The 23,581-nt window shown below is 41.1% G+C and overlaps 1 protein-coding gene across 19 annotated transcripts in view; it reads right to left on the reverse strand.

Annotated features, from left to right (window-relative positions):
- HTR2C (5-hydroxytryptamine receptor 2C) overlaps positions 1–23,581 on the reverse strand; it is a 242,138-nt gene that overhangs the window by 14,464 nt on the left and 204,093 nt on the right. For 17 of the 19 annotated variants that reach the window (XM_054839527.1, XM_054839540.1, XM_054839530.1 and 14 more), the window contains one exon: positions 15–215. The exons of the other annotated variants lie outside the window; for them this stretch is intronic. In XM_054839527.1, coding sequence (XP_054695502.1) covers positions 15–215 — 201 coding nt within the window. The remainder of the gene's footprint in view (positions 1–14; positions 216–23,581) is intronic. 19 annotated transcript variants of the gene reach the window in all.

Here is a 23,581-nt window from a genome sequence, read left to right on the forward strand (position 1 = left end):
GCCGCATTGCTTACCTATGGATATGGTCCAAACTGCAGCAATTTTCATAATAGCCTTGGTGCGGGAATTGAAGCGGCTGTGCTCAATGGGATTGCGTATTGCTACATACCGATCAAGAGAGATGGCACAGAGATGCATAATAGATGCAGTTGAAAAGAGCACATCTAGGGAAATCCATATAGGGCACAACTGTTTAGGCAAAGGCCAAGCATAATCTGAAACATAGAGAGAAAAGAAATGAAAGGAAAAAAGAAAAGGAAATAATTTGGGAAGCTAGGCCATAATTTCTGAGAAACCATTGGGATATTTTAACTCTATGATACCAGTAAGGGGCACATGCATGAGGAGTGGACAAAGAACTCTCTCGTGGGACCTCTCTCCAGGCAGTCCCTGGCTCCAGACACTCCATAAACCTGTAGCCAGTTCCCACACATCTGTTTGCTGTGACAAGTAGCTAAAGGCAAAGGAATATTAATTTGGCAGTGCCTCCAAGTCACCATTCTAGCTCTGTTCCTCTCTCTTAACCGTTCCCCCATATCTTTACAAAATCGAATATTACATTCGTTTATAATTGCCTCATCACATTCTTTTGATGGATTGCACAAGGCTGTGTGACATTAACTTCACTCAGATCCTTTCTAAAGCTTTCTTGATGCATATTTCTCAGTTTCTGTCTGCTGAGGAGAAAGGTAGCAGACAGTTTTTCTGCACAGTCTAACAACTAGCTAAATGACACTACTTCAACTTAAATATTCTTCCCAGGCAATGTGCCTTAATAACAGAGTAATATTTGCCTCCTCACAGAGCAGCTGGGATTGAGTGGCTGAAATTTGAAAAATGTTTTGAAGGTAGACAGAGCTGAGTATTATTCTTCACAGATACAAGTATGCCAGCAAACTGAACAGACTAGATAGCTACATCTGACAGCAGCTGGCACGCAGATAATTTGGGTGCCTGCATTTATTAATCAGTTTACTCAAGCTGAAGTACAGCTTGAGAATAAAAGTGACCCAGAAAGATCCTCAAGGGGCATTGGTATTTAAATAAAAGCTCAGAGAAAATTGATTTGTAAATGATACTCCCATGTTAATGCCCCGAATGGATTGCGTGAGATCAATAACATGTCCTGCCAAGCTCTGGGCTTCTAACACACTTTTCAATAGTATCTATAGCAGCTAAAAACATGAGAGACTTCATAATAGTTGAATAATGAGATATTCTTGTGTCTTCATTCAGAATAGGGATATCTAAAGCAATCTTGAAGTTCACCCCAAGGATCAGAAACATCACTCTGCATAGTCAATGTTGTATTAAGAATGATGTACCTCCATGCTACTGATCTCGAATGGAAAGGGAGAAGCATTAGTCTCAGAAAGCGTATTTTGAAACAAATTACCCAGCCAAGAGAGACCCAGGATACCTTACATGCAGAAACCTGAGATGAACTGAACCAGAGCAAATTATTACAAATTGTTCCAGTGAAGCCCAGGAACCCTTCACAAAGAGCATGGCAGAACGAGACGGACACATTAGCTCATTTTACCAGTGGGAAACCCACAGAAGTGCTAAGTAACTCACAAAACCCACGCAACAAGACCCCAGCTCTGGGGAGATAAACCATTTATTTCAGCAAGTTTGCACCACCCCTACTAGATGGACTGTAAGTGGCTTGAAATCCAAAGCAGCAAGCATTTCAGAGGTCCTTATCAAAGGGAACTAATAAAGCACTTTGTGGCTGGAGCATCTTTACTTTAAAAGGCACCTAAGCTGCACAAATGAATTGAACTTGGTTAAATTATGACTCAGCCCCTTTATGAAGCTACAATCAAATTCTGTGCTTCCTGCTCTCGTTCACACTTTGCAATAGCTTAGGACATCATTGCCATCAACCTGCAATTGAGCTCGGAGCTCCAGCTAAGCACGTCTCATTTGCTGGGTCTTTAATGCCCCAGGGAAGAACAAGTCTGATCTCCTTCAAGTGGTACAGTTGCACCCTGTACAGCCCCAGGCGTTTGCTGCCAGCCCAAGCTAAAACATATTCAGTCACTATTTATCCCTCGCTACTTCATCCTCTGAGTTGCCAGAGCCATCTTTCTGATACAGGCTGAAATGAGCTGTGAGCACAAGACCTGGAGAAAAGCACCAGGGAGTGTGCCCTGACGGACAAAGCGGTCCCTGTGAATATGCGTGGGGTGATTGTGACTGTGCAGCAGCCTCTGCACAGAGGGACGGTGATGGTAATGGCTGCTCCCCCCATCAGGCAGACGGCCAGGAAATCTCCGGTGTCTCCAGAAAGGAGCACCAGGCCTCCAGGCTCCCTGCGCGTGGGAGCATCTCCAATCTGATCTGTGGCACTGCAGTGGGTACAATCTGATTCTTGACATTTGCGAGACCTGGAAGAGGTTTCTACAGCAACCACCTTTTCAGCATTATTGAATGATGAATAGCCTCTCTTACTTCTTCCTTCGAGCTACCCAAACACTTCCCATGACTGATTCCCCCTGGAACACCTTCTGCTATTGATGTGAACTAGGCAACAGAATTACAACCAAAAAATTAGCAGAAGCAAAAGCAACAGTAAATGTCATGGCATAAATGACAAATAAATGACAGAAATGACAGAAATACCCATGGTGTGAGGTAAGTAGGTGTCACCTGCTGTCAGCCCTGGTACTGCAGGTGCCACAGCCACCAACAGATCAAAGTAATGCTGCCCAGAATTACTGCTCAGGCAAACTGTGAGGATGTCTTTAAAGATAAAGGTGATATGAGAGCCCTCCTAATGGCAAATCCTTTTAGTCTTTAGTGTCCCAAGGCACTCTGTTATGCTTCTAGCTGAAAAGGCAGTTATACGAGGAGACATTTTACTTTATCAGGAAATTTCCTAAAATGATCTGCAATAATGAAATGTCACTCTGGAAATTTGTAGAATGGCAGCTTGTAACACATGACTGTACCTCGATAGGAAGGGCATAATATATATCGTATCTCAAAATGCAATTACTTTTAAGTAAGCATAGTGTGTGCATTTGAAAAACACCTACACAGCCTACCGAGCCAATAATTTGTACAAAAAGAAAAAAAAGTGTATGCTCATTCTGTTTTGAGTAAATGTACAAAACATAGGAAATGTGCCCTGTGACTGTGCCAAGATGCAAACAAGGATTAAAAAGCCAATTCTGTTAATGGCGTTATACCTTTAAAACAATCTTATCCTCAGAAATACTCTATCTGCAGAAGGTAATATCTCTCTGATTTGTTCTATTTTCTCTCATTTAATACACAAAGAATAGCAATTAGCATATATTTAGAAATGCAGATGACTGAGCGAAACGAATTCTTGGACCCCAGCACTTCTAAGCTTTAGCAATTGTATTTCCAATGAAAAGCATGTGTTTCAGTCCAAATTTGGCTCCAGAAAGAATGAAACTAAACACCTGGCTAAGCAAAAATGGAATTCTTTGTAAGAAACTCTAATTTTTGTACCTTGAATTAATCTGTACCCTTAAAATCAGTCATATATTTAATGCATTGGCTGGTAGACCAGATAGGAGAGTGCTGAAGGGAATTAGATGAATCCAGGATGTCAGAACAAAAGGCAGTATTTCTTTACTCAGCGTGTAATCAAACAGCATATTTTTTTGCCTCTAGACATTTTGTGGATACTAGAAGTTTACACTGGACAAATTCATAGAGAAAAGTGTATAGAAGACTATTGCAATGATATTACTTTTAGATCAGTGCTAGCTTCTGGCTAAGGAAACTTCAGGATAACTGCTTTCCTTTCTGGAAGGAAATTTCTGCAGAATGCCTGTGTATATCACTTCAGCCTCCAACGCTGAATAGCGTCTCATAGAACCTGAGAGGCTGTTATTCTTCACAGAAAACGTAGGTCAAACACTCATATTTAACCAGGAGTCATGGTCCATAGTTGGGATTTCATCTCCTGTGCTGGGATGAAAAAGCAAACCACAGTTCCTGCATGTCACTGAACAGCTGAGATGGGCACAAACTGTTGGCAGCAAAATACAGAAACTCAAAAGCATTTTGGCAAAGTCGCAGACCATCTCTGTGTGTAGCTAATTTGCTATGGGATGAGAGTTCCCTTAAATTTTTTGTGCTTTCCATCAAGAAAGATGGCAACAATGAAATTTAATCACTTTTGTCAGAGGTTTTATGCATATGGGTAAAAAGTGTTGTATAACACTCTTATTTTGGTCATTGTGCTGTTAACTGCATGAGAGTCAAAATTACCAGCCGCTGCAGCAGGAGGTGGCTTATCCAAAACACAGCAAATGGAAGCAAAATTAATTATGTCGAATAATAAAACAGAATTACTCCAGATTGCAGGAGAATGGCTGAACTGAACAACAAAAAAAAGTGCTAGAACCTGTGGCTGAAAAGCAACTATGGGATTGCAGAATAGATGGAGGCTGATTGATACAAACCCCCTTCCTTCTCCCCAAAACCTAGAACAAAATCTCATGAGCTTTACCTAGCTTTTTGTGCTAAGCTGGAGTAGACAGGAGTTTTGTGTACATACACAGGGTAACACACATCACACTACAAATGGACTGGCTCACTATATTTACATTTAAAACAATAACTATTGCTTATACATATTTCTTATACATATTGCTTCCACATATACTACTCCTGTAGCACAATTTGTCCCAGGATACCTCCTGGGAATACGCAGTGTAACACTCAGGACAAGTCTGGAATAATAGTGACAAAATATCTGCTTACACCACAATAAAGTGAAAAGTTATGTAAAATTCATCCCTGTAGCTTCAGAAATTTTTCATGGCAAACTCACAGTAAGCTGCAGCAATCTTTTCTTTTCCAGCCACGAATGGGAATTTGGAAAAGGCTTCAGAACACATTTGTTGTGTTTAGCCAGTATTTTATACCTAATGGGATGGATAAAAGGTTAGAAAGCACCCTTCAAAATCACACAGGAAGAATAAGGGTATATTTTGTCTTTTAGGCTCATGATGACATTTTTTTATATATATATATACACACACACACATATAATGTATATACACATATGCATATGTACAGAAAACAGAGCTAAGAGGTGCAGAATAAGAACTAGAGATGTTTATCTGTTCAATTACAGCTTCTTTTAATGTTGTTCATTGGCTTGGCCAAAAACTAAAATACATGTAATATTTTTCCTTTTGGGGTTCTTATACTTACTGTATTTACATTTCACTTTAACTACTAGTAGGCCTTGAAAAAAATTGAACTAAAAATGGTAGGAAATCATTATGTTTGAATCTTAATCGCGGTACAAAGCACAATTTCCCAGCAGTTAACTGGGCAAGACAGCACATGCTTGAAGCACCTCTTGATCATCTTCTAGCTGCCACAGATCTGTTCCAGGCCACACACCGATCTACTGCTCTGACTCTCGGAAAGGTCAATGACAAAAATCCAGAAGATGCCTCACCTAATTCCCTGAGAAATGAGGATACAGTCTTTCAAAATGAGAAGAGTACAATACTCAGTAACGGCATTTGCTCAGATTTCCTTGCTGTAACTCAGAGCAGCATGCAGACAGTGGGAAACAGCAACCCAGAAGATATACCCAAAACCTATCACTTTGGGAAAGATTTTGCAACTTTTGAAGATTCTTTCACACATTCCAGGGAAATCCACTGTTGTGTGCAGTGGAAAAAAGCCTACCCTTGCTCACTGCTAAGTGTCTTTTTAACCCCATTGCACCATTAATGTATTGCAACTGAAGCATTTTATACTAACCAGACTTTCCAGCATTCACTTTAAAGTTTCGTAGCTGCCATAGGCTTTACAAAAATAGAAAGCAATTACTTACAGTTTCAACATTACTGCATTGCATTATTTTCAAGGGAATGAAAGAATTTAAATTATTCTCTTCTCTCTCTTATCTAGCAAGTAAAGTATTTCTTAGCCTGAAATACCACATCAGTAAGTGTAAAGCTATGTATCTCTTTTTTGCTAATTTATTTCCTTCAGATTTACATAGACAAATGACTCAGAGACATCTGTATTACCCTGAGTCACACAACTGAGGGTGCTGAAAATCTCCATCATGCCTGAGAAGTACAGAACTTCTTGCTTGACCCCCCGCAGTCCTCAGTGATTACTAGCACATCCACAGAAGGGATCGTGTGCGTGCATCCAAGCTTCCTGGCTAGAGGAGCAGCTGGTCTCAAGGGCAGCACTCCCAGTGCTTCTGATTTTATCATCAATAGAGTGGAATTTAATGTTTATCTGTCGTATTGACCTCCTGGGTGCTGGGCTACATGAGAAATTGAGTGCATTCTTTTTCTAGCTTGCATTTTTTCTAGAGAAAAAAAAAGCTATCCTAAAGCTATCTGGATCCCTTAAATAGTATAAATTCTAGCACAGCTAAGCACAGGGATGTAACCTACACACAAAGAATGAAGACATCTCTTAGGAGGACTGTATTCTTGAATGCTGCAAGTGCAAATAGGCTTGAGGGTCCCAACAGATGCTCAGCAGAGGATGGGTTCTCAGGTTATATGATGGCTAAGAGGGTGGAGGGCACCACCAAGTAAGAAAAGGAGGGTGACACTGTGTACAGACATGGTGTTCGTGAGACCACCACTGGCACTCTGCACTTGACTCGAACCTCTGCACCTAGAAGATGCCTTTTTGCCATAGTGCAACACTGCACAAAGAATTTACTTGAGTCTGTCCCACCAGCTACATTCAAACTGGGCCATGCCACCATTCCTGAGCTTCGGTTTTTCCTCTGAGCTATTCTTTTTCATATCATGGGGCCATCAGCATGGCACAAGCGGCCCTGGGGCAGGGAGCAGCAGGCAATGGGCACGGAACAGTGTGGTCTCCTTTGGAAACCCCTCACCATTGAGGGAAACCCTGGTGGAGCTGGATGTGCCTCCAAAGCTCTTTTGGTTCTTACATCACAAGTTATAGCAATTAAATGATGTGACTGTATTGTATTGCAAATTAAACAATTGCACCCATTGTGCTGTTTTGAGAATTTTAAATAACTGTGTTAGATTTTGCTTTTGGCAATGCAGTATGGCAATGAGTTGGAGTCTTGACAGGACTTGTCAGAAAGAAGAAAATTTAAAACCAGAATGGATGTAATTATCTGATCTAGGGAAAGGTTGCATGAATATCATTTAAGTAATATTTTAAATGCAAGGAGCCAGCTTTATCAGATGCTATACTTAAAACAGCCCTGCTAATAAAATGGGATTTTTGCTAAGAAGAAAACACAGAAAATGCTGTTACCATCCCAAAGGCAGCATCTCTTCTCTTAGGGAAATATCAAATTATTCCGGTGTGGTCTGTCATTCCATGAATCCATATGTTACCTTAATCTCTTAATTTACTGGTGGAGACTAAAACTATGCTTGAGTCAGAGGCTCAGTAATGTTCTTTGCTCACAGTTTAAGCATCTGCAGCTGCATCTGGAATTTTTACATTGAGTGACATGGACAGTTAACAGGGCAATGGTAGAATTAATTGAATTGTATCATCAACTTCATATAAAGGGTTCCTTACAGCATTTTAACTCCAACAGAGATATGATCGCTTCACACAATTCTGAGATATAAGTTCTTCATAATACTTTATCTAAATGAAAACACAGTCTAATAAATTATTCACACCAGTAAACATTTTCTTTTTACTGATGTTCTGTATGTCAGCACAATGGCAGGACAGTGGTCTCTCCTTTAATTTCCTTCATGCAGGTTATGGATCAGCCTTCACCCGTTACTCAAACAACTAATAAAACAACAGTTGAACCAACAGCGTGCTGGAAAATAAGCCCATCAGCAAACACAGAGCTCAAATGAATACCTTCTAAATGTAAAAATATAAATATTTTAAAAAAAACCTGTTTCATAACAAAGTGTGCAAACATGTGACAGTAACAGGTGGTTTTCCCTATTTTTGATGAAATTGGAAAAGTTCCATTATTGGAAGAAATAACTGCCAAAACATACAGATCATTTGAGGAAACTAAAATGCAGAACTGAAAATGATGTGGCGTTATTCAGATTACAGCTGGCTGTTGAGCAGTTACCTTAGTTGGAACAAAGAAGCCATCTGCTCGAACTCAGAGTTTCTAATATCAAATAAAGTTTAGACTATGGCTCTACCCTAGGACTGGCTTAGGTTTGGTTTCAGCATAACTCAGTGGCAATTCAGATGTTTGTGCCATCCTAACAGTCTGGGAGCCTACCTGTGATTAATCTTCTTTCTCAGCTCGGGGTCCCTCCTGGCAATGCAGCTGAACAAACTGGCCTCCAAATCCTCATAAAATGTCTCATTTTGGAAACAGACATAATAAGAATCTCCTTCATTTGATGTAAAGGGCTCTGTATTCAGAGAGCACAGGTCTGTCATCTTTACCTAGCCAATGCTTTTACTAAATATTCCAGGAAGATGGCCAATTGACCTAGTTACTCTAAATCAACTTCTGCAAATCACTAGCATTAACTTTGAGCATGCAGATGCAGATGTTTTCAGGAGTTTTGTTATACCTTGCACACCCGATCAGTACTTTTTCCCCATATGTGGGGAGAAGTAAAGAATTGCATCTTGGGATATAAAGGATAATGTGAGGCCAAAGCACGATCTGCAGTTTGAAAAGTGGCGGTGATTTTGCCTCCCATTTGCTTGCAGGCTGCTGGATGTGATCAGGATACAACCATCATTTTGGCCCTCGTTCAGCACAGCCTGACATTTGCACCGGTCTAATGCCAATGGAAAGTGCAACCCATGCTTAAGTGGTCTGATGAATTTAGGGATATCGAAGTAGTTCAGTGAGTCAGTTTTCCTTCTTACTGTATAGTGCACCTTCCTCAACAGCAGGAAAGCTGTTATGGACAGTGGGTTAATTGTCTGGCTGAACTTCATGCCAGTGTGAGTCACGGTTTGCTTGTCTGATGAGTTTAAAAGCCACTATAAGGAGTCAGTGAGACTGATAATGGCAAGAAATCACTTCAAGCAAGGGAAATAAGCCATATTTTGGTGACACTCATAGATGCTTATTTCCACTTCTGGTATTTCTCAGACCAGAGGACTTGCAAAATGCATTCCCTGTTTAGCTTCCTCCAAGCCGATGGGCATCTCTGGTTCTTCATGATTGTACAGGTAAAAATGCCACTGTGATAGCGCTCCACAGAACGCACTGTAGAAAGCAATTATTTGGTGATTGCTAAGCAGCCTAGAAATTCTGCTCCATATACTTGAGCGCCATCTACTGTCCTCCTGTCACTGAATACCTTAGATGCAAACCTCCCGCTTGCAAAGCATTTCTGCCACCATACCCAGGCTGCTTCTGACCAAGAACAGGTACGTCTTTCATTATAGGAGAAGTGTCAGGCTGGAGTTCCTCACATTCACTGTGGGACTCTGAAAGGTGATAGAACAGCACCTTCAGTGGCTTTCTCAAGGAAATAATTTGCTAATGAACACTATTCCATATGCAGCAATCCCAAGGAAATCTGTGAGCATGTGAGCATGCACCACTGTTTTCTAAGAGTTTAATGGCCACCATATGCCAACTCAGAATAGTAACCTGTGCACGTGTGCAACCTGCCCCAATTAAAAGGCAATGCAACGCAGAATCACTGTTCTTCCCTGAAAGAGGAGCGGAACAGAATTCATCCAGTATGTAAACAGGATTAAAATATTTAATTAAATAATTTAATTGTAATCCAGAAAATGCATGTATTGCTAATCAGTTCTATACTGTATAGGAACAACCTGCTGAACCATGCAAGTGTGCACACAGCCACCAGGTTGCATCCAGAAATATACAGTTATCCATCAGGATTCTTGTAGTGGTATGACCCAGACTTACTCTTTGGGGGAATTTTGATGATAACTTTCTTTTAACTGAGGAATAGGATGTAGAAATCAGATGAAGCAAACAACTGCAGCTAAACTGGACCAAGTTACTTAACTGCTTGAGTTCTTCACAATACGTGACAAATAACATTTCAGTAGCCTTTATCTTCCAGTATAATGTTTCAAAGTCCACAGTCCCCTTCCCTCCACAGTCAACCTTAATTACCTGGCTGTCCTTCCCCACTTCTTCCCAAAATACTTAGATGCTTCCCCATTTTGCCAGACAATAGGAACCCCGGAGGCTCCTTTCACAGGCCTGGAAAATAATTTTCCACAGCAGGACTAGGTCTGGAAGCTTCCCTGGCAGATAAGCCAGGCAGCGTGGTGCCTGCCAGAAAGCCCATTTCTCCACCAGCAGCAGCACAGGAGGCTAGTAGCCCTAGACAGCCCAGATACCCGCAGGACATGGACGTGCGAGTGGAGAGCCCCTGGCATGATCTGCTTCACTTCTACCACTGCAAGAAAGTACAAACTTTAAATGTTCATGTTTAATTGAGCCTCTTTGCGGGGAAGTATGGACAGAGTGACAGTTTGGGGATGTCCCTACATTAAGTCTTGGAGGGAAGAAGTCTTGCGGACTTCACCTTGGCACATGGCAGTATTTCTTCCTTTCTCATCTGCCAAGACCTGCAGGCTAATTCTGTCATCAGCCCAGAAGCAGCCAGTGCTCCAGCCAAGATGCTCCACTCCTGGCCCTCCTGTAGGATTTGATTCATTCAGCCTAGCTGAGAACCAGCCTCCCATCAGGGTAGGATACTGGGAGAGGACTGCCCCGTCCCAAGCTCCCTTGCTGTGAACAGGGCAGGTCACCCTGTCACCAATATCCAAGCATCCAAAGCAACCCTGGGAAAGCAGGGGTCTGGGAAGGCTGCGTGTGGTCAAAGTTGCACTGTCCCTCTTGAGAAACATGGGGTTTCTGTACCCCCACTCACCCCGACCAGCCTGATGCAGCGGGATTTTAAATCAGCCCTTTACTCCCAGCAACAAATTTGTTATTCAGTGTGACAGCCCAACTTGCAAAAACACATAATACCATGTTAAGGATTTGGATTATTGTAAGCATTTTGTACACAACTTGTTACTAATTAAAACTGCTCACTACTAACAGAGTCTACTATAAAAGACTTGAAGTTGGAATAAGATTTAATCTTAGATTATGGTGCTTTAATACTGCAGCATTTACAGTCTATAAAATGCCAGATTGTTGTCAAACTGCTTCATGAGGACACATTAAGAGTCAACTCAGCACAACTTTATTTGTAGATAAACCTCAGACTATGCCAACACATGTACCTTCATCCTCACACCCTGGAATTCAGGTGACATCCCTCAGCCAAAAAGAAAATAAACAGGCAGCACCATCAATCCTGCCTGACTTTATGTTCCTCTCTGACAAATTATTTAGGCATGCAGTTTTGAATCCTGAAAAGGTCTCTGTTGAAAATGGCAATGCAGGATGAGGTAATCCCATTTCAGCACGTGGAATGTATTCCAGATGCGTAACATTAGAGGCAAAGTGAAACTTAACATATGACCACCATCTGGCTACAGTTGTACTCCTTTATTTTTGAGTTTTGAAGAAATTGTAGGCCTCTTGTAAGTTCCATTAACATGAAGTAGAAGTTCAATTTAATATAGATAAATGAAGTGTGGGCGTACTGATATATTAGAAAGAATACTATTACTCAGAAAATTATAGTGGTCTCATGAGGTGAAAAAGGAAACTAAAAAAATTATATTTAGTTAAGTTATACCATTGGGGTTTTTGATAGACTTGTTTTTGCTTTGTAATCAAGTGCAACAATATTTTATTACCATGGTTATACTATTATTACAATGTAATCTTGCACTTGATTACAAATCAAAACCAGGGATAACTACAATAATAAAATAATGTGTTAACATAGTAATCTAGCAAAATGTAATAAAATAAGTGTTGCCATAGATTTAACAAATGTAAATGAGTAATATGGGTGCCATAGAAGAACTAGTTACTCCCAAGATACAAGAGGTACTTATCCCAATATGGACTAGAAAAAGCTTGGAAAAATCATCACAGAAAGTAGATAAAGTATGTAAAAGTAGATAAAGTATGTAAAAGTAGATAAAGATGTAAAGGACATGTTTAAAAGACTTCATCTTGGAAGCTGTTTTGCCTGTGTTCATGCTTGTCAAAATCAACTCACCATGTTATATCAAACAAATAATCTTGTTCTGCTGTTGCGCGTCTTAGATGGAGACAGTAAAGCAGACTCACAACTTTTGGTTTCTGCTGTGTTAAAATGCAATCTCTCTTTTCGTTCATTGCAGATCAGCTGATCAGAAGGAATCAGCAAAAGTTTAACTGGCAAATTCAAAATTTTACCCAACAAATTCAAAATTTAAATAGTAGAGTGACAAGTAGTTACCATTCAGAACAAATGCGCAGACGTAAGGACAGAGCTCTGCTGCTCCCTAAAACCAGCAATCAATATTCATAGGTGTCAGACACGCCTTTACAGCCTTCTGCATCCCAGTGGGTGCCAAATAGGTATGGTAAAAGCCTGCCATACAATTTCCATATCTCAACAACACCAAGACCTTTTTCTACAGCTGCTACCTCTGATAGGGGATGGAAACAGACTTTTATAAAAACAAGTGAAACACCCAAAAGTTACCTAAAATAAACACATTGCAAAAAAAATTATACATGAGAAGGTAGAAACAGATTTGTCAGGGTAACAACTGGTCTGTCCCGATAACTCCAGCACAGCTGGATAAGACAGCCTGCTGCCAACATGTCAACAAGAATGGAAATGAAACCACCCAAAAAATAACAGAAGCATCAGAACCTTATAGACCATCCTGCCTTGCCCATGAAATCTTGTACCTAAGAGCTGACAGAGGAACTAGGTATTTCATGTTTGTGCATTACTTGTTGACCTTTGTAGTCCTGAAGCTTTTTCATCTAAGAACCGAGATGGCATCTCAGAGGAGAGATTCACTCACTAAACCCACTGCTGTCACTGTGCTTATCAGAGTTCCTGCAGGAATAGTAAAGTTTTCCAAAAACGAGACTTATTACAACCAGAAAACAAGGAGACGGCTGGAAAAATGGAATATATATTTTAAAATAATGCATGAACTCAGAATATTCATATAGCACATATTGGTAATCACAGCCTAGGCTCCATGACAGGTTCATGCACAAACTCCCCTCATCTCATTTAATGACAATTTCAGCAGAAAAGCTAGTGAGGATCCATCCTGTTTCTCTTGTGAGTTGTCCATTCAGAAAAGGGTTGTATGCGTCAATGAGGCAGCGTGCAAACTAGTGCAAGGCAGAGCAATTGGCATGTGGTCCCTCTTCCATCAATGTAATTTCCATTTAATTACCATGCAAGCAGATGAATTACATCAGAGCCTCTTTCCCAGCATGTGCTGATAAAACACAAAGTGGGAACTTAATGCTACTCTTACTGTTAGGTCTCAAGAAAGTGAACTAACCTACGAGGGTATTTGCACATATTTTAATGAATATTAGAAAACTGTAGAACTAGATTTTCAAGGGATATGTCATGTGAATTGGAGAGAGACATTAAAATCGTAATTTGCTGAGTAGAATTTAATGATATCAATTCAACAGACAGATGTGAAAGGAAGTAGAAGAAAAATTTGAGTTAATTCTGAGTTAATTGACCCAATCCTGGAAACATTCATAATTCAAACTAATGTATTACATGGGTATATTCATCTTACAATATATCTAAGTGCTTTTCAGAGATTTCACCTTGCTTCTCTGTATTTCTTCTCATCCTGTGTAAAGCAGCTGCCTATATATATATATACACACATATATATATATATATATATACATTGGCCCGCATAACGGCAGTGATTTTTCCACACTTTCAAGCTCAAAGGCTGGATTGGCCTATTACATGCACCTCTTCTAAAAATGCAGTAGTCTGTTCCTCAGGGTCTGGGCATGTCACCATGACTCAGATTGAGCCCCTAGGCAAGAAATTATTATATTATTGTATTAATCACATAAAGAACATTAAGGTTACCATATGCTGAAAAGAAATCATACTTATTTTCACAAAATGCTGTCCATGACACAATACAATAAAAGCAACAAATTTGATAGGATGTACACAAATATAACAAACAGCAAAATGCTGACACGAGGCATCTATCTGCATGCAACAACAGACTTCCCGAGTGAATATAGGGCATAATTTTCAAACAGAACAAGGATGAAAAAGTTTTTCAATTACTCGTTAAGTCAAGACAGAGTACAGAAATACAGCTGACCATCCTCAGAGTCCTTCTGCATTTCCCCTTACATTCTCCAATATCTGCAGCTGCAGCCAGCACAGGAAAATGAGCCATATGTTAATCTTTACAACAGACTGCAAGTAGGACCATTCCTGGAAATTATAACTGCTCATTGGCAAGTGCTGAGGAACACATGCTACTAACTAGTTCCTCACCCCAATTTCGCTCTGCTGGGGTGAGTAAGAAGAGATAGCAAGTTCTCAGCATGATAATACATCCTAGCTGTTTGGTGTGTGAAAGAGTTGCTAGATTTAGCTGCAGGCACCTTCTAGGAGGGGAAACAAGGGCTTTTATCCGTGAGAGAAAATAGAAGTAAAAGTAATAACTGGTACAGGGTGTTCAAGATGGACAGAATGGATGAAGCCATTGAGATGCACTCCTCTGTTACAGCCCAGGCCAGGCTGCTGTTGTCACATCTGTTTTAAATTCCAGGTCACACATACGATGCTTCTAAATGGAGAAAATTTTATTTCCCACTTTCCTAAGTTAATGTAACATTTGGGTAAAGATTAAGAGGAGCTGCTATCCTTTCTGCTTTGCTATTCTGTGGAATTTAGTGTTCTTTCTCTCCCCCCCACCTTTATTTTTTTAATCACCTTGTTTTCAAAAATCAGTAGAAGCAAATGTCAGTTCACAGGCAGCTCCCCTGCTCACTGAGCAGATGTTGCTTGAGCACCAGACTGTGGTGTGGTTGGAGAGGTGGCACACATTTTAACTGGATCTTCCTCCAGCTGCCTAACAGATTGTGAGAATGAGGGCGAATCGAGCTACAGCTGAAGCCAAACTCAGGTGGGTTTTGCAAGGGAGCACCTAGGCTGGGACTAGCATCCATATCTAAGATAAAGTCCCTGTAAGAAGCTATCACAGGTAAATACCTATGTATAACAACATAGACTAAAATTAACTCAATCTTGGGAATATGTCTGCAATTCTGGTTAAATACTTACTCTTTGTTTTAAAATTTAAGTTTAAGAATAGGAGATTAAACATACCTAAGGAAGCCTCTGGGTGGCCGTGTCTCACATGGCCCCAGTACCCAGTGGTGGTGCTGTCTTTCCTTTCAGGTGAGGCTAAATCTGGCTGTGGGAAACACATGAGCTGTCTTTATTTTACTTGTTATCTCGGTGATCTGCCTGGCACCTTTGTAAAGCAGCAAATTTATCTCTGGAATAGTTTATCATGATAGGGTCTTTCTTTTTATATATAACAATTCTGCTTTTCTCATTGTCTTGTATCAATTTCTGGTTTGCTACAAAGCACGTAAGTTTATATTTCTTTTCAACTAAACTCATAAAAATCAATTGCAATGAGGCAATGCACTTACAAAGCTACTACTGGATCTAACAGGCTACTGTTGTAAAAAGTAAACAAAGATTCATGCATTTTAAAGCACATTTAGCTTCACTGATCTAGAAGCAAATTGGGCATGAGAAGATTGCACTGACAGCATTAAAACTGCTGCCGTATTTAAACTGACATCAGTACTTCTGTAAAACAGAAATGTAACTATACACACTCCAGGTTTTGAGGGCTTTGTACTCCTGTGAATTTTAAAACCCATTGCATCTTCCAAATATTTTTAGCAAAAGGATGAAATAAAAAATATAATTGGATCTACATCTTTATTTGCATTAAATAGCAGCTTTTAAATGTGTGCCATTCAAAATTATTCTAATGAGTCATACTTGAACATGAAAGACTTATATTGGATGGGCAATTCTTAATTACACTGGGCAGGCAAGACATGCCTGTCCAATTTAGTGTCTAAAATATGAAAAATAGCTCCCTGATTGGATGTAGCATACATGCTGTGGGTAAATTAGAAAACTATAAGGCCATATGTTCAGCTACTGTAAGTAGGAGTTAATCCACTGAAAACATCTAGAGTATTTTAACATTTCCCTTCACCTCACAGGAACTTGGGAGGAGGAAAAAGGTGGACTCTGCTGGTCTTTTCTGCCACATTTGTAGAGGCTGCATCCCAGGAAACATCATCGCTGAGATGCCTTAGTGATATTTTACGCAATTAGTGCTTACATAGGACTGCTTCCATGGTGTGTTTTAGGGTGAGACCACATCTGAAGTTGAACTGTGGAGCTGGAAGCAGTGCAAAAACCTGTCTCCACTTAGCAAGAGCCCACTGCAACCTGCTCTCATTACCAATTAGCTTCTGGCTTTATTTCAGACCACAGCCTTAAATGGTTTAGAGACAATGTGCCTAACTGACCTAGTGATGACTTCTTGTGCCCTGGTAGAGCTATGTGAGAGGAAATACTGATAACAGGTTCCCCTGGATAAAACTGCAAAGGGGAAGCAGACCGGTTTATCAACTTTTGAAGGAAAGCTACAAAGCACATTTACTTCTTACAAAGTACAAAGGTAAATGGAGGCTCTGCTTTTTTCACACTGCAGTGTTAGGATTTTCTATTTAAAAACTGCTTCTTGCAAGAAAGTTGAGGTTGGCAAAGAAATGAATTTTTGATTTTGTACTCAGAGATTTGTCATGGCTTTCTGTTGCTACACACTGACACGTACAGATCCTGGCTTTGGATTCCCAACAGCAGGCAGACCTGAAAGGAAACAGGCTTTAGAAGATGTAAGATATGACTGCAGTAGCTCAGTATCTTACTAATACTTGGTAGCAAACAACAGGACACAGTGAGTCAGAAAGTCCTTTTCGCTTCTGTATTCCTGGGGATCAGGACACTCTCCTTGGAATCGCTTTGTGATATCATTTTCTTATTTGGATCATGTTGGCTCAGCAAAATATGATTTCTTTCTCTAAGGTGAATTTGCTTCCTCTGCCTTTTTAAATTTTTTATTTTTTAACCAAACTCAACAAAATAATAATAAAAAAAGCCCAACAGTCTCAGCCAACCCAGGAGAGAGGAGTTCACTCCTTTTCCAGCAGGAAACATGGAGCAAAAAAGAAGCGCCATAGGGAGAACCAGCCTCACAAAGCCAAAGGCAACACAAGCAGCTTTTCATCCCAAAACACATCAAGCAAGTGCATTACCACTAAAATACACTTTAGGTAATCAGGCCCTGCACGGGCTGGGAGCACGTTTCAGCCCTGAATATTTCACACTATGCAACATTAGGTCATCTTACTTGGACTAATGCCAGCTCATTTATCTTACCTGTATGTACCAAAAAGCTTTAACAGGAGAGCGGCTCGTGCTTTGTGTGATGGTGCTGAAACCTAATAAACAGCAATGCCACGAAGGGAGCTGCATTGCAGTGGCAGAAGAGACTTCCTTAGACTCAAAGAAGAGCAGCAAAACAACTGGGACCCTTCTGGATGAAGGATGCTGCCATACTCATGCCAAGAGCTACAGCATGACCAGGCAGAAGTGTGGAAAGGGTTGGAATAGGCAGAGAAGTGCTCTAGCAAAAGCCCTAGTCTCTCTGAACTTGCTGCCAATGTTCCCACTGACTTTAGCACGGTCAGGATCTCCCTTGGTGCATTTTGTATGAAGCCATTCCCTAGGTCCACTTGTAAGCACAGGGGGCGGACGGGCAATCACACAATGTTACCTACCTGCAGCCTGCTGCCACTGACTAAAGCAAAGGAGGCAGTAACACATTTAGACAATAACATCTAGAGGGGAAAAAAAAAAAACCCCAAACAAAAAAAGGACTTCTCTTTTCTACTTGATGGGTCACCTTTAATCTCAGAAATATGGATTCATACTTCCATGCAGCATTTTCCAGATTAGCACAACTGATTTTGTTCAGGCCATTCTGCAAAAGGCTTTGTCCGCAAAAATAATCTGTCAAACCCAGCAGGCAAATGATGAGTCTCTGCAGCACCCCTCACAATCTGAGAAAATCACAGCCACAAGCACATTTTCCTGAAAAAGGCCAAGATCAGCTCTGTACCTGGCAGTGCTGTAACGTGCCAAGATTATCAAATGGTGCATGTGTGGATCGCTCGTGCCTGACATCCATCACTGCCAGGCTGGGATGCTGGCACAGCCCCCTGACCTGCTGATGTGCACCCTGTTCTTGAGTGCATACCCAGGGGCTCTGTGTTCCCCTTGACCTCTCTGGAAGGGCGTTTTTTATTTAAATCTAACACAAGCTGATTCAAAGGGTGTGCAATCAATAAATGCTCTAGCGGCCAACAGAAAGCAGCCATACAACCTTCTCCATGACCAGCCCTCGTGAAGAAAGCTCCCAGAAATAGAAGCTGTTGGAAGTTTTTGTGCTGTGTTCATCCGTGTTGGAATGAGCAGCCTGAGCTCCATGTGCAGCAACATCATCTCTGGCAGATCACAGGCTAAAGGCTCCATTAACCCACAGTAGGCAAGGTAGCTGGTTGCTTAACAGCAAGAGGCCAGTAGGGGCAAAACCCCCCATGTTTACAAACATGAAATGTTTATTGTTCTCCAGTGTTTTCTCCTAAAGCTGGCATACGGACAAGATCCTCTTGTCAATGGTAATGAACACAGGGAGGGTAGTAAAGAATACCTCTGCCTACACCGAGAAGCAGGCTGAAGCCAGAGCTGGATGATATACAGGCACCGCAGAGTGAAGAAATGACAAGAAAGAGGCAGGTGGTAAAGAATTAAATAGTAACAGTTCTGCCTCTGTATCTGACAGCAGAAATTAGTCTTCAGAGTCCCATAAACTGATGCTCCACAATGTGGATTATAGCAGAGCTCAAATTAGTCATAAAGACCTGACACAGAACTGCCAGGCCCTGCCCACAGCAGGTAAGAAAGGTGCCATGCAAACTCTCTCTTAAGGCTGGTGTTGATTTACTCTGGGGAAAATCATCTCTGTAACAGCAAACCCTTTGCTACATCATCCAGAGCTCAGCACTACAGCAAGCAAGATTAGAGACCTAAGGTAAGGGGTTCTCTGCTCTCCTCCTGAAAAAAAGAAAAGACAAGACTTGCCATGTGCAAGTGAACTCAAACAATGCCGAAGTGACAGGCAAGAAGCTTGCGGGGAACAGCTAATACGTGAGCTCAGGCATAGCTGTCTTCATTGCTGTCAAGATGAATGCGATGAGCTCCTTTCTTGGAGGAAGGCACTTGCTGACCACAGAAACAGGCTCCTGTTTCCCACCGGCTCCAGAGAGCTGCCTGGTTCACAGCACATGCCTGCAAATTGCAGGCTGGAACTCACAGCTTCACCACCCTGGAGTGGCTTTTGCTGTTTGAACACACTGAAGGACAGCATTTGAGTTTCTTAGCAGTGTTACAAGGTTGGAAATTTGTTTTTATTCAGCGTCAGAATAAACATGAGAACTTTTGAAGATTTTTGCAAGAATAGAATTATGTTAAAAATACACATTTTCAAGACAGAAGCTCTACTTTATAGCTTGAAATATAGTCCAATACACCCTAGTGATCATTATGTTACTGGCTAAATTTTTAATTTTTGCACAACAGATCATCATGAAGCTGGCAGAATGGGCACTTGGACTCCCACATGCTGCAAAAATACTTCACCAGCAACAAGAATAATCCCATTCCTCTTCCAGCTTCCCAGGAGAAGTGCTGTAGACACGGATACACATCTCCAGAGTTTTCAGCTTTGGCAATGCACTATATTTTAATAAAAAATGTAATTAGACTCTGAGCAGTTTTATTTGCCATGACACACTCATTCAGGATGCTACGTGTCTCCAGAGCAGTGGCTGGAGAGAGGCCCTTGCTCCCTGCTTTTCTGCAATGATAAGGATCAAGTGGTGTGTAGCACAAGGGAGTCCAGGCTCTCACGAGCTACAGCAGAGCAGCTACAGGAGAGAGGGAGCTTCACTGGGTAAAGCATTCATTTCCCTATTATGTAATGAAGAATAACAGCATTCATTTTCAGAAGGAAAGTGCAGAGCAGTACACCTTGTGGAATGTGACCTTCATGTCCATAACTGAAGTTAATGAAGCCTTGCAGAGAGCCCAGAAGGGACACTTGTGCAGTCATTATAGCCAGTTACTAACACCCAGTTCAGTTGTCCTGCCTCTCGTAACAGATGGCAGTGCAGGTAAGATGAATATCAAAATATCGTGGAGGCTGGGTGATAGTTACAGTTGGTTGAACCTATGCATCGTTGCTCTGACTCTGGCCCCTACACAGTGCACACAGCAAAGACCATGGCCTGGGCTGGGGTTTGGTGTGGCTGCATGCTCTCACACATGTTGGAGGAAAGACTCAAATCATCCTGCCAGACAAACACAGCAGGAATCACTGACAGAAGGAGCTGCCTGCAGTCCTTTCCGGTGGGACATAAGATCTCCAAGGATGCAATTCAGATGGTACTTGGGGTGCACTACCAGCAAGCCCTGCCTGCTCCTCTCCCTCCCAATATTCTGAAATATATTCCTGGCTGTCACATCCTGCTTGCCATGATAATGCTGCAAATTTACCAGCTGCTGTTGCTGCACAGAGACCTGCTAAGGAAAGGACAGATTTGTCCTGAGGGAGAGAAAAGAGCTTCCATACAGAAGATTTACAGGGGGTCCTATGGAATTTTTTAGGAGAAATTTACGATGCAAGCCAAGGTTTTACTAAAATCTGAATTTTTATGGGGCTGGTTCCTATTATATTAAAAGTGACAAGCTTTCTAAATCTGTCCATGCAGCTGCAGCACACACAGAAAAAACAGCTCAGTTACTGATAAAGGACATTACCATCTGCACAAAGAAGTGATGGCAGGTCAAATGCTGAATTCCATTGTAATTTAATCTACTAGAAGATAGACGGATCCTGCAGATATTAGAAGTGATGCAAAGCTACTTTCCGGACTAGCTAAGTGCACTCTTTAGCACTTCTTGCTTTCCCCAACTTTAGGTTGAGACACTGTTCAGAAGTCAAATCGAACTCAAAGTAATACTTTAACATAATTAAAATAAACCTCCTAATTGACAACAGTCTTTCTGCAGACAGCAGAGACTTCCCTGACTTACTTCCTTGAATTTATACGATTTATTTATGGATTGTTCCCTTGCTTGCAACCCTTGAAACCAAAGTCCATGCATTGTCTCAAAAGGAGAAACTTGGCAGAAAGGAAGCCAAGATATGTAAGCTTGACCAGGAAACCTTTCACCGTTTCTTTCCTAGACCAGAACCTCACCATCAGTGCTGTCTATGTGTCTTGTTTTACATAGCACGGCAGCAGCTCATCATGGAGAGGTGGACATGACCCTTCTCCAGTTTTATGGGCTGCTCATTTTTGATCTTTCTCTTAGTCAACCTGATGGGGACCAAAACTTCAAGGGGACTTAGAAAGGAGTGTATGAAGAAGTCACTTCAGTCAAATAAATGTTCCCAGCCAATAGGAACAATCAGTACAGATGTTACCAGTGACATGTTATTTCCTTGAAAATAAAAACAAATTTAAGCCCTGTGTGTCTCTATCAGGGTGTAGCTGTGCCACTTAACTGCATCCATGTTTTGACATCAGTTGTGCTTCCTCTACGTTCCTGGTCCACCCAATATTCTTAATTCTCTTTGATTGTTGCATGAGCTCTTGGAGAAGACGACAAAAACAAAACAAAACAAAAAATCAAATACCTCAACCCACCTTCATCAAGGGCTACACTTTTTTTTAAAAAAAATTATTTTGCATAGCTACTACAAGACTGCAACATGCCTTCCAGAAGAGTGTCCAGCAGTTTTTTCTATGAAATTGAGAAGATGAAAGACACAGAAAGAAAGATAAGGCATTCATGCTAATTTCATATAAAGTATTTATCTCAATGGAGAATATTGCACTAGAGTCATACACAACCTGCCTGTTGAGAAAGTCCTGGGGATGAAGCTGCTCCTTAGATGAACAAGTGGAATTTCATCAGTTAGTCAAAAAACAAATGTCCAAATGACTGTATCCAGCTCATATTGGTGCCATTCTACAAATATCAAATTTGATTTCTCATCTCTCAACAAAAGAATACAAAAACCTTGAGCAGATTTTCAGACAAGACATCAATAAAAAGACACATCAAAAGCCAGGTTTCAGTATAACAATTAAAAGCTAAAGGCTCCTACTCAAAATGTTTTGGAAGAGATTGATGCTGATACAAGTGATCAAGTTTAATCACTGCTGAGAAAGGACATACAGCATCACTCTCTCCTCCTGCCAGGTATCGTCACCCTCTCCAGTCCTGAGCTCCTGTGCTGATTTCAGCTCTTCAGCCTTCAACTCTCAGTTGAGCAGAAGCCATCAGTTTTCAACTGATGCAAGCCAAAGCTATGTAGGATCCTAAGGCAATGTCCAAACATGATCAAGTGGAGTGTCATCACAGGGTGCAATATTTTCAGGGGCTCTAGAAAATCTTGCAAGTTAACATTTAGCTGCCTACATAGAGGGTCCCATATTCAACAGGATACAGAGAGTATCAAAGATGCTATTTAGTATTCAACCCCCTCCCCTCACTGCAAGCACAATTTAAACCTTGGGTAGCAGGACAGAAGCTTTTACATGGATTCAGGGCACACCATACACTGCTTTCTTTCCCAACAGCAACACAGATATGCCATAACTTAATCCCATTTGTCACATTAGGTAAACAGGCAGTTGTTCATGTGAAGAAAATCCAGTAGCAGGGTATTCAATATCTGAATTAAAGTTTTTTTATGTATTTAATAAACTGGAAAGAGGGTGAACAATGAGGTAGCACATTTTTAGATTTCCCAGAATTATTTAGGTTAGCTGACGTTACAAGAAAGCTGTGGGGAACTTTGAAAGAACTCCAGACTGATTCTCCAGGCTTTTCCATTCATTAAGACCTTAGTCTATATTTTAGATAACAGCAAACATTTATATTTTGCTATTTCTTTCTTATTTTCATTGCATCTGGTGGTAGGCTTAGGATCTCTGTAACTATGTTGCTTAGGTTTTTTTCAGAGATTTTAAATCCCACTCTTGCCTGAAGGAAAGTGCATCTGACCAGTACATCATCCCATGCCTGCAGCCATCCCCACAGCTCCTGGACCATCTTCAGAGCACACCTGCCCACAGCAGAGCAGATCCCGCTCTCTGAGCCTGCACGAGGTGTCAGGGTGCATATTCAGAACAACAGCATTTGTTTCTGGGTGTCACAGAGCTAAGGCCCATCTGCATCCCTAAAAATAATTTCCTTATAAATGCACCTGAACTGCTGCTGAAATACAGTTTTCTCAGGGCAGAGGTGGATGTTTATAAGGCTCTGGAGGCTCAGCTGGCACTGGCTCACACCATGGCTGGGCTAGCAGCCCACAGCTTTTACCCTCACGCCCAGGCATTTGCCTTGTCTTCACTGCTCTTATGCCAGTCTCTGGCTTTGGTTTCTCTTCTCTTTCAGCTGCTCTCTGAGGATCCTGGTTACAAGCCATAAAAACTTGTTTTCTCTCTGCTCCTTCACAC

Source organism: Grus americana, chromosome 12 (assembly GCF_028858705.1).
Source record: "Grus americana isolate bGruAme1 chromosome 12, bGruAme1.mat, whole genome shotgun sequence".
Taxonomy (NCBI): Eukaryota; Metazoa; Chordata; class Aves; order Gruiformes; family Gruidae; genus Grus; species Grus americana.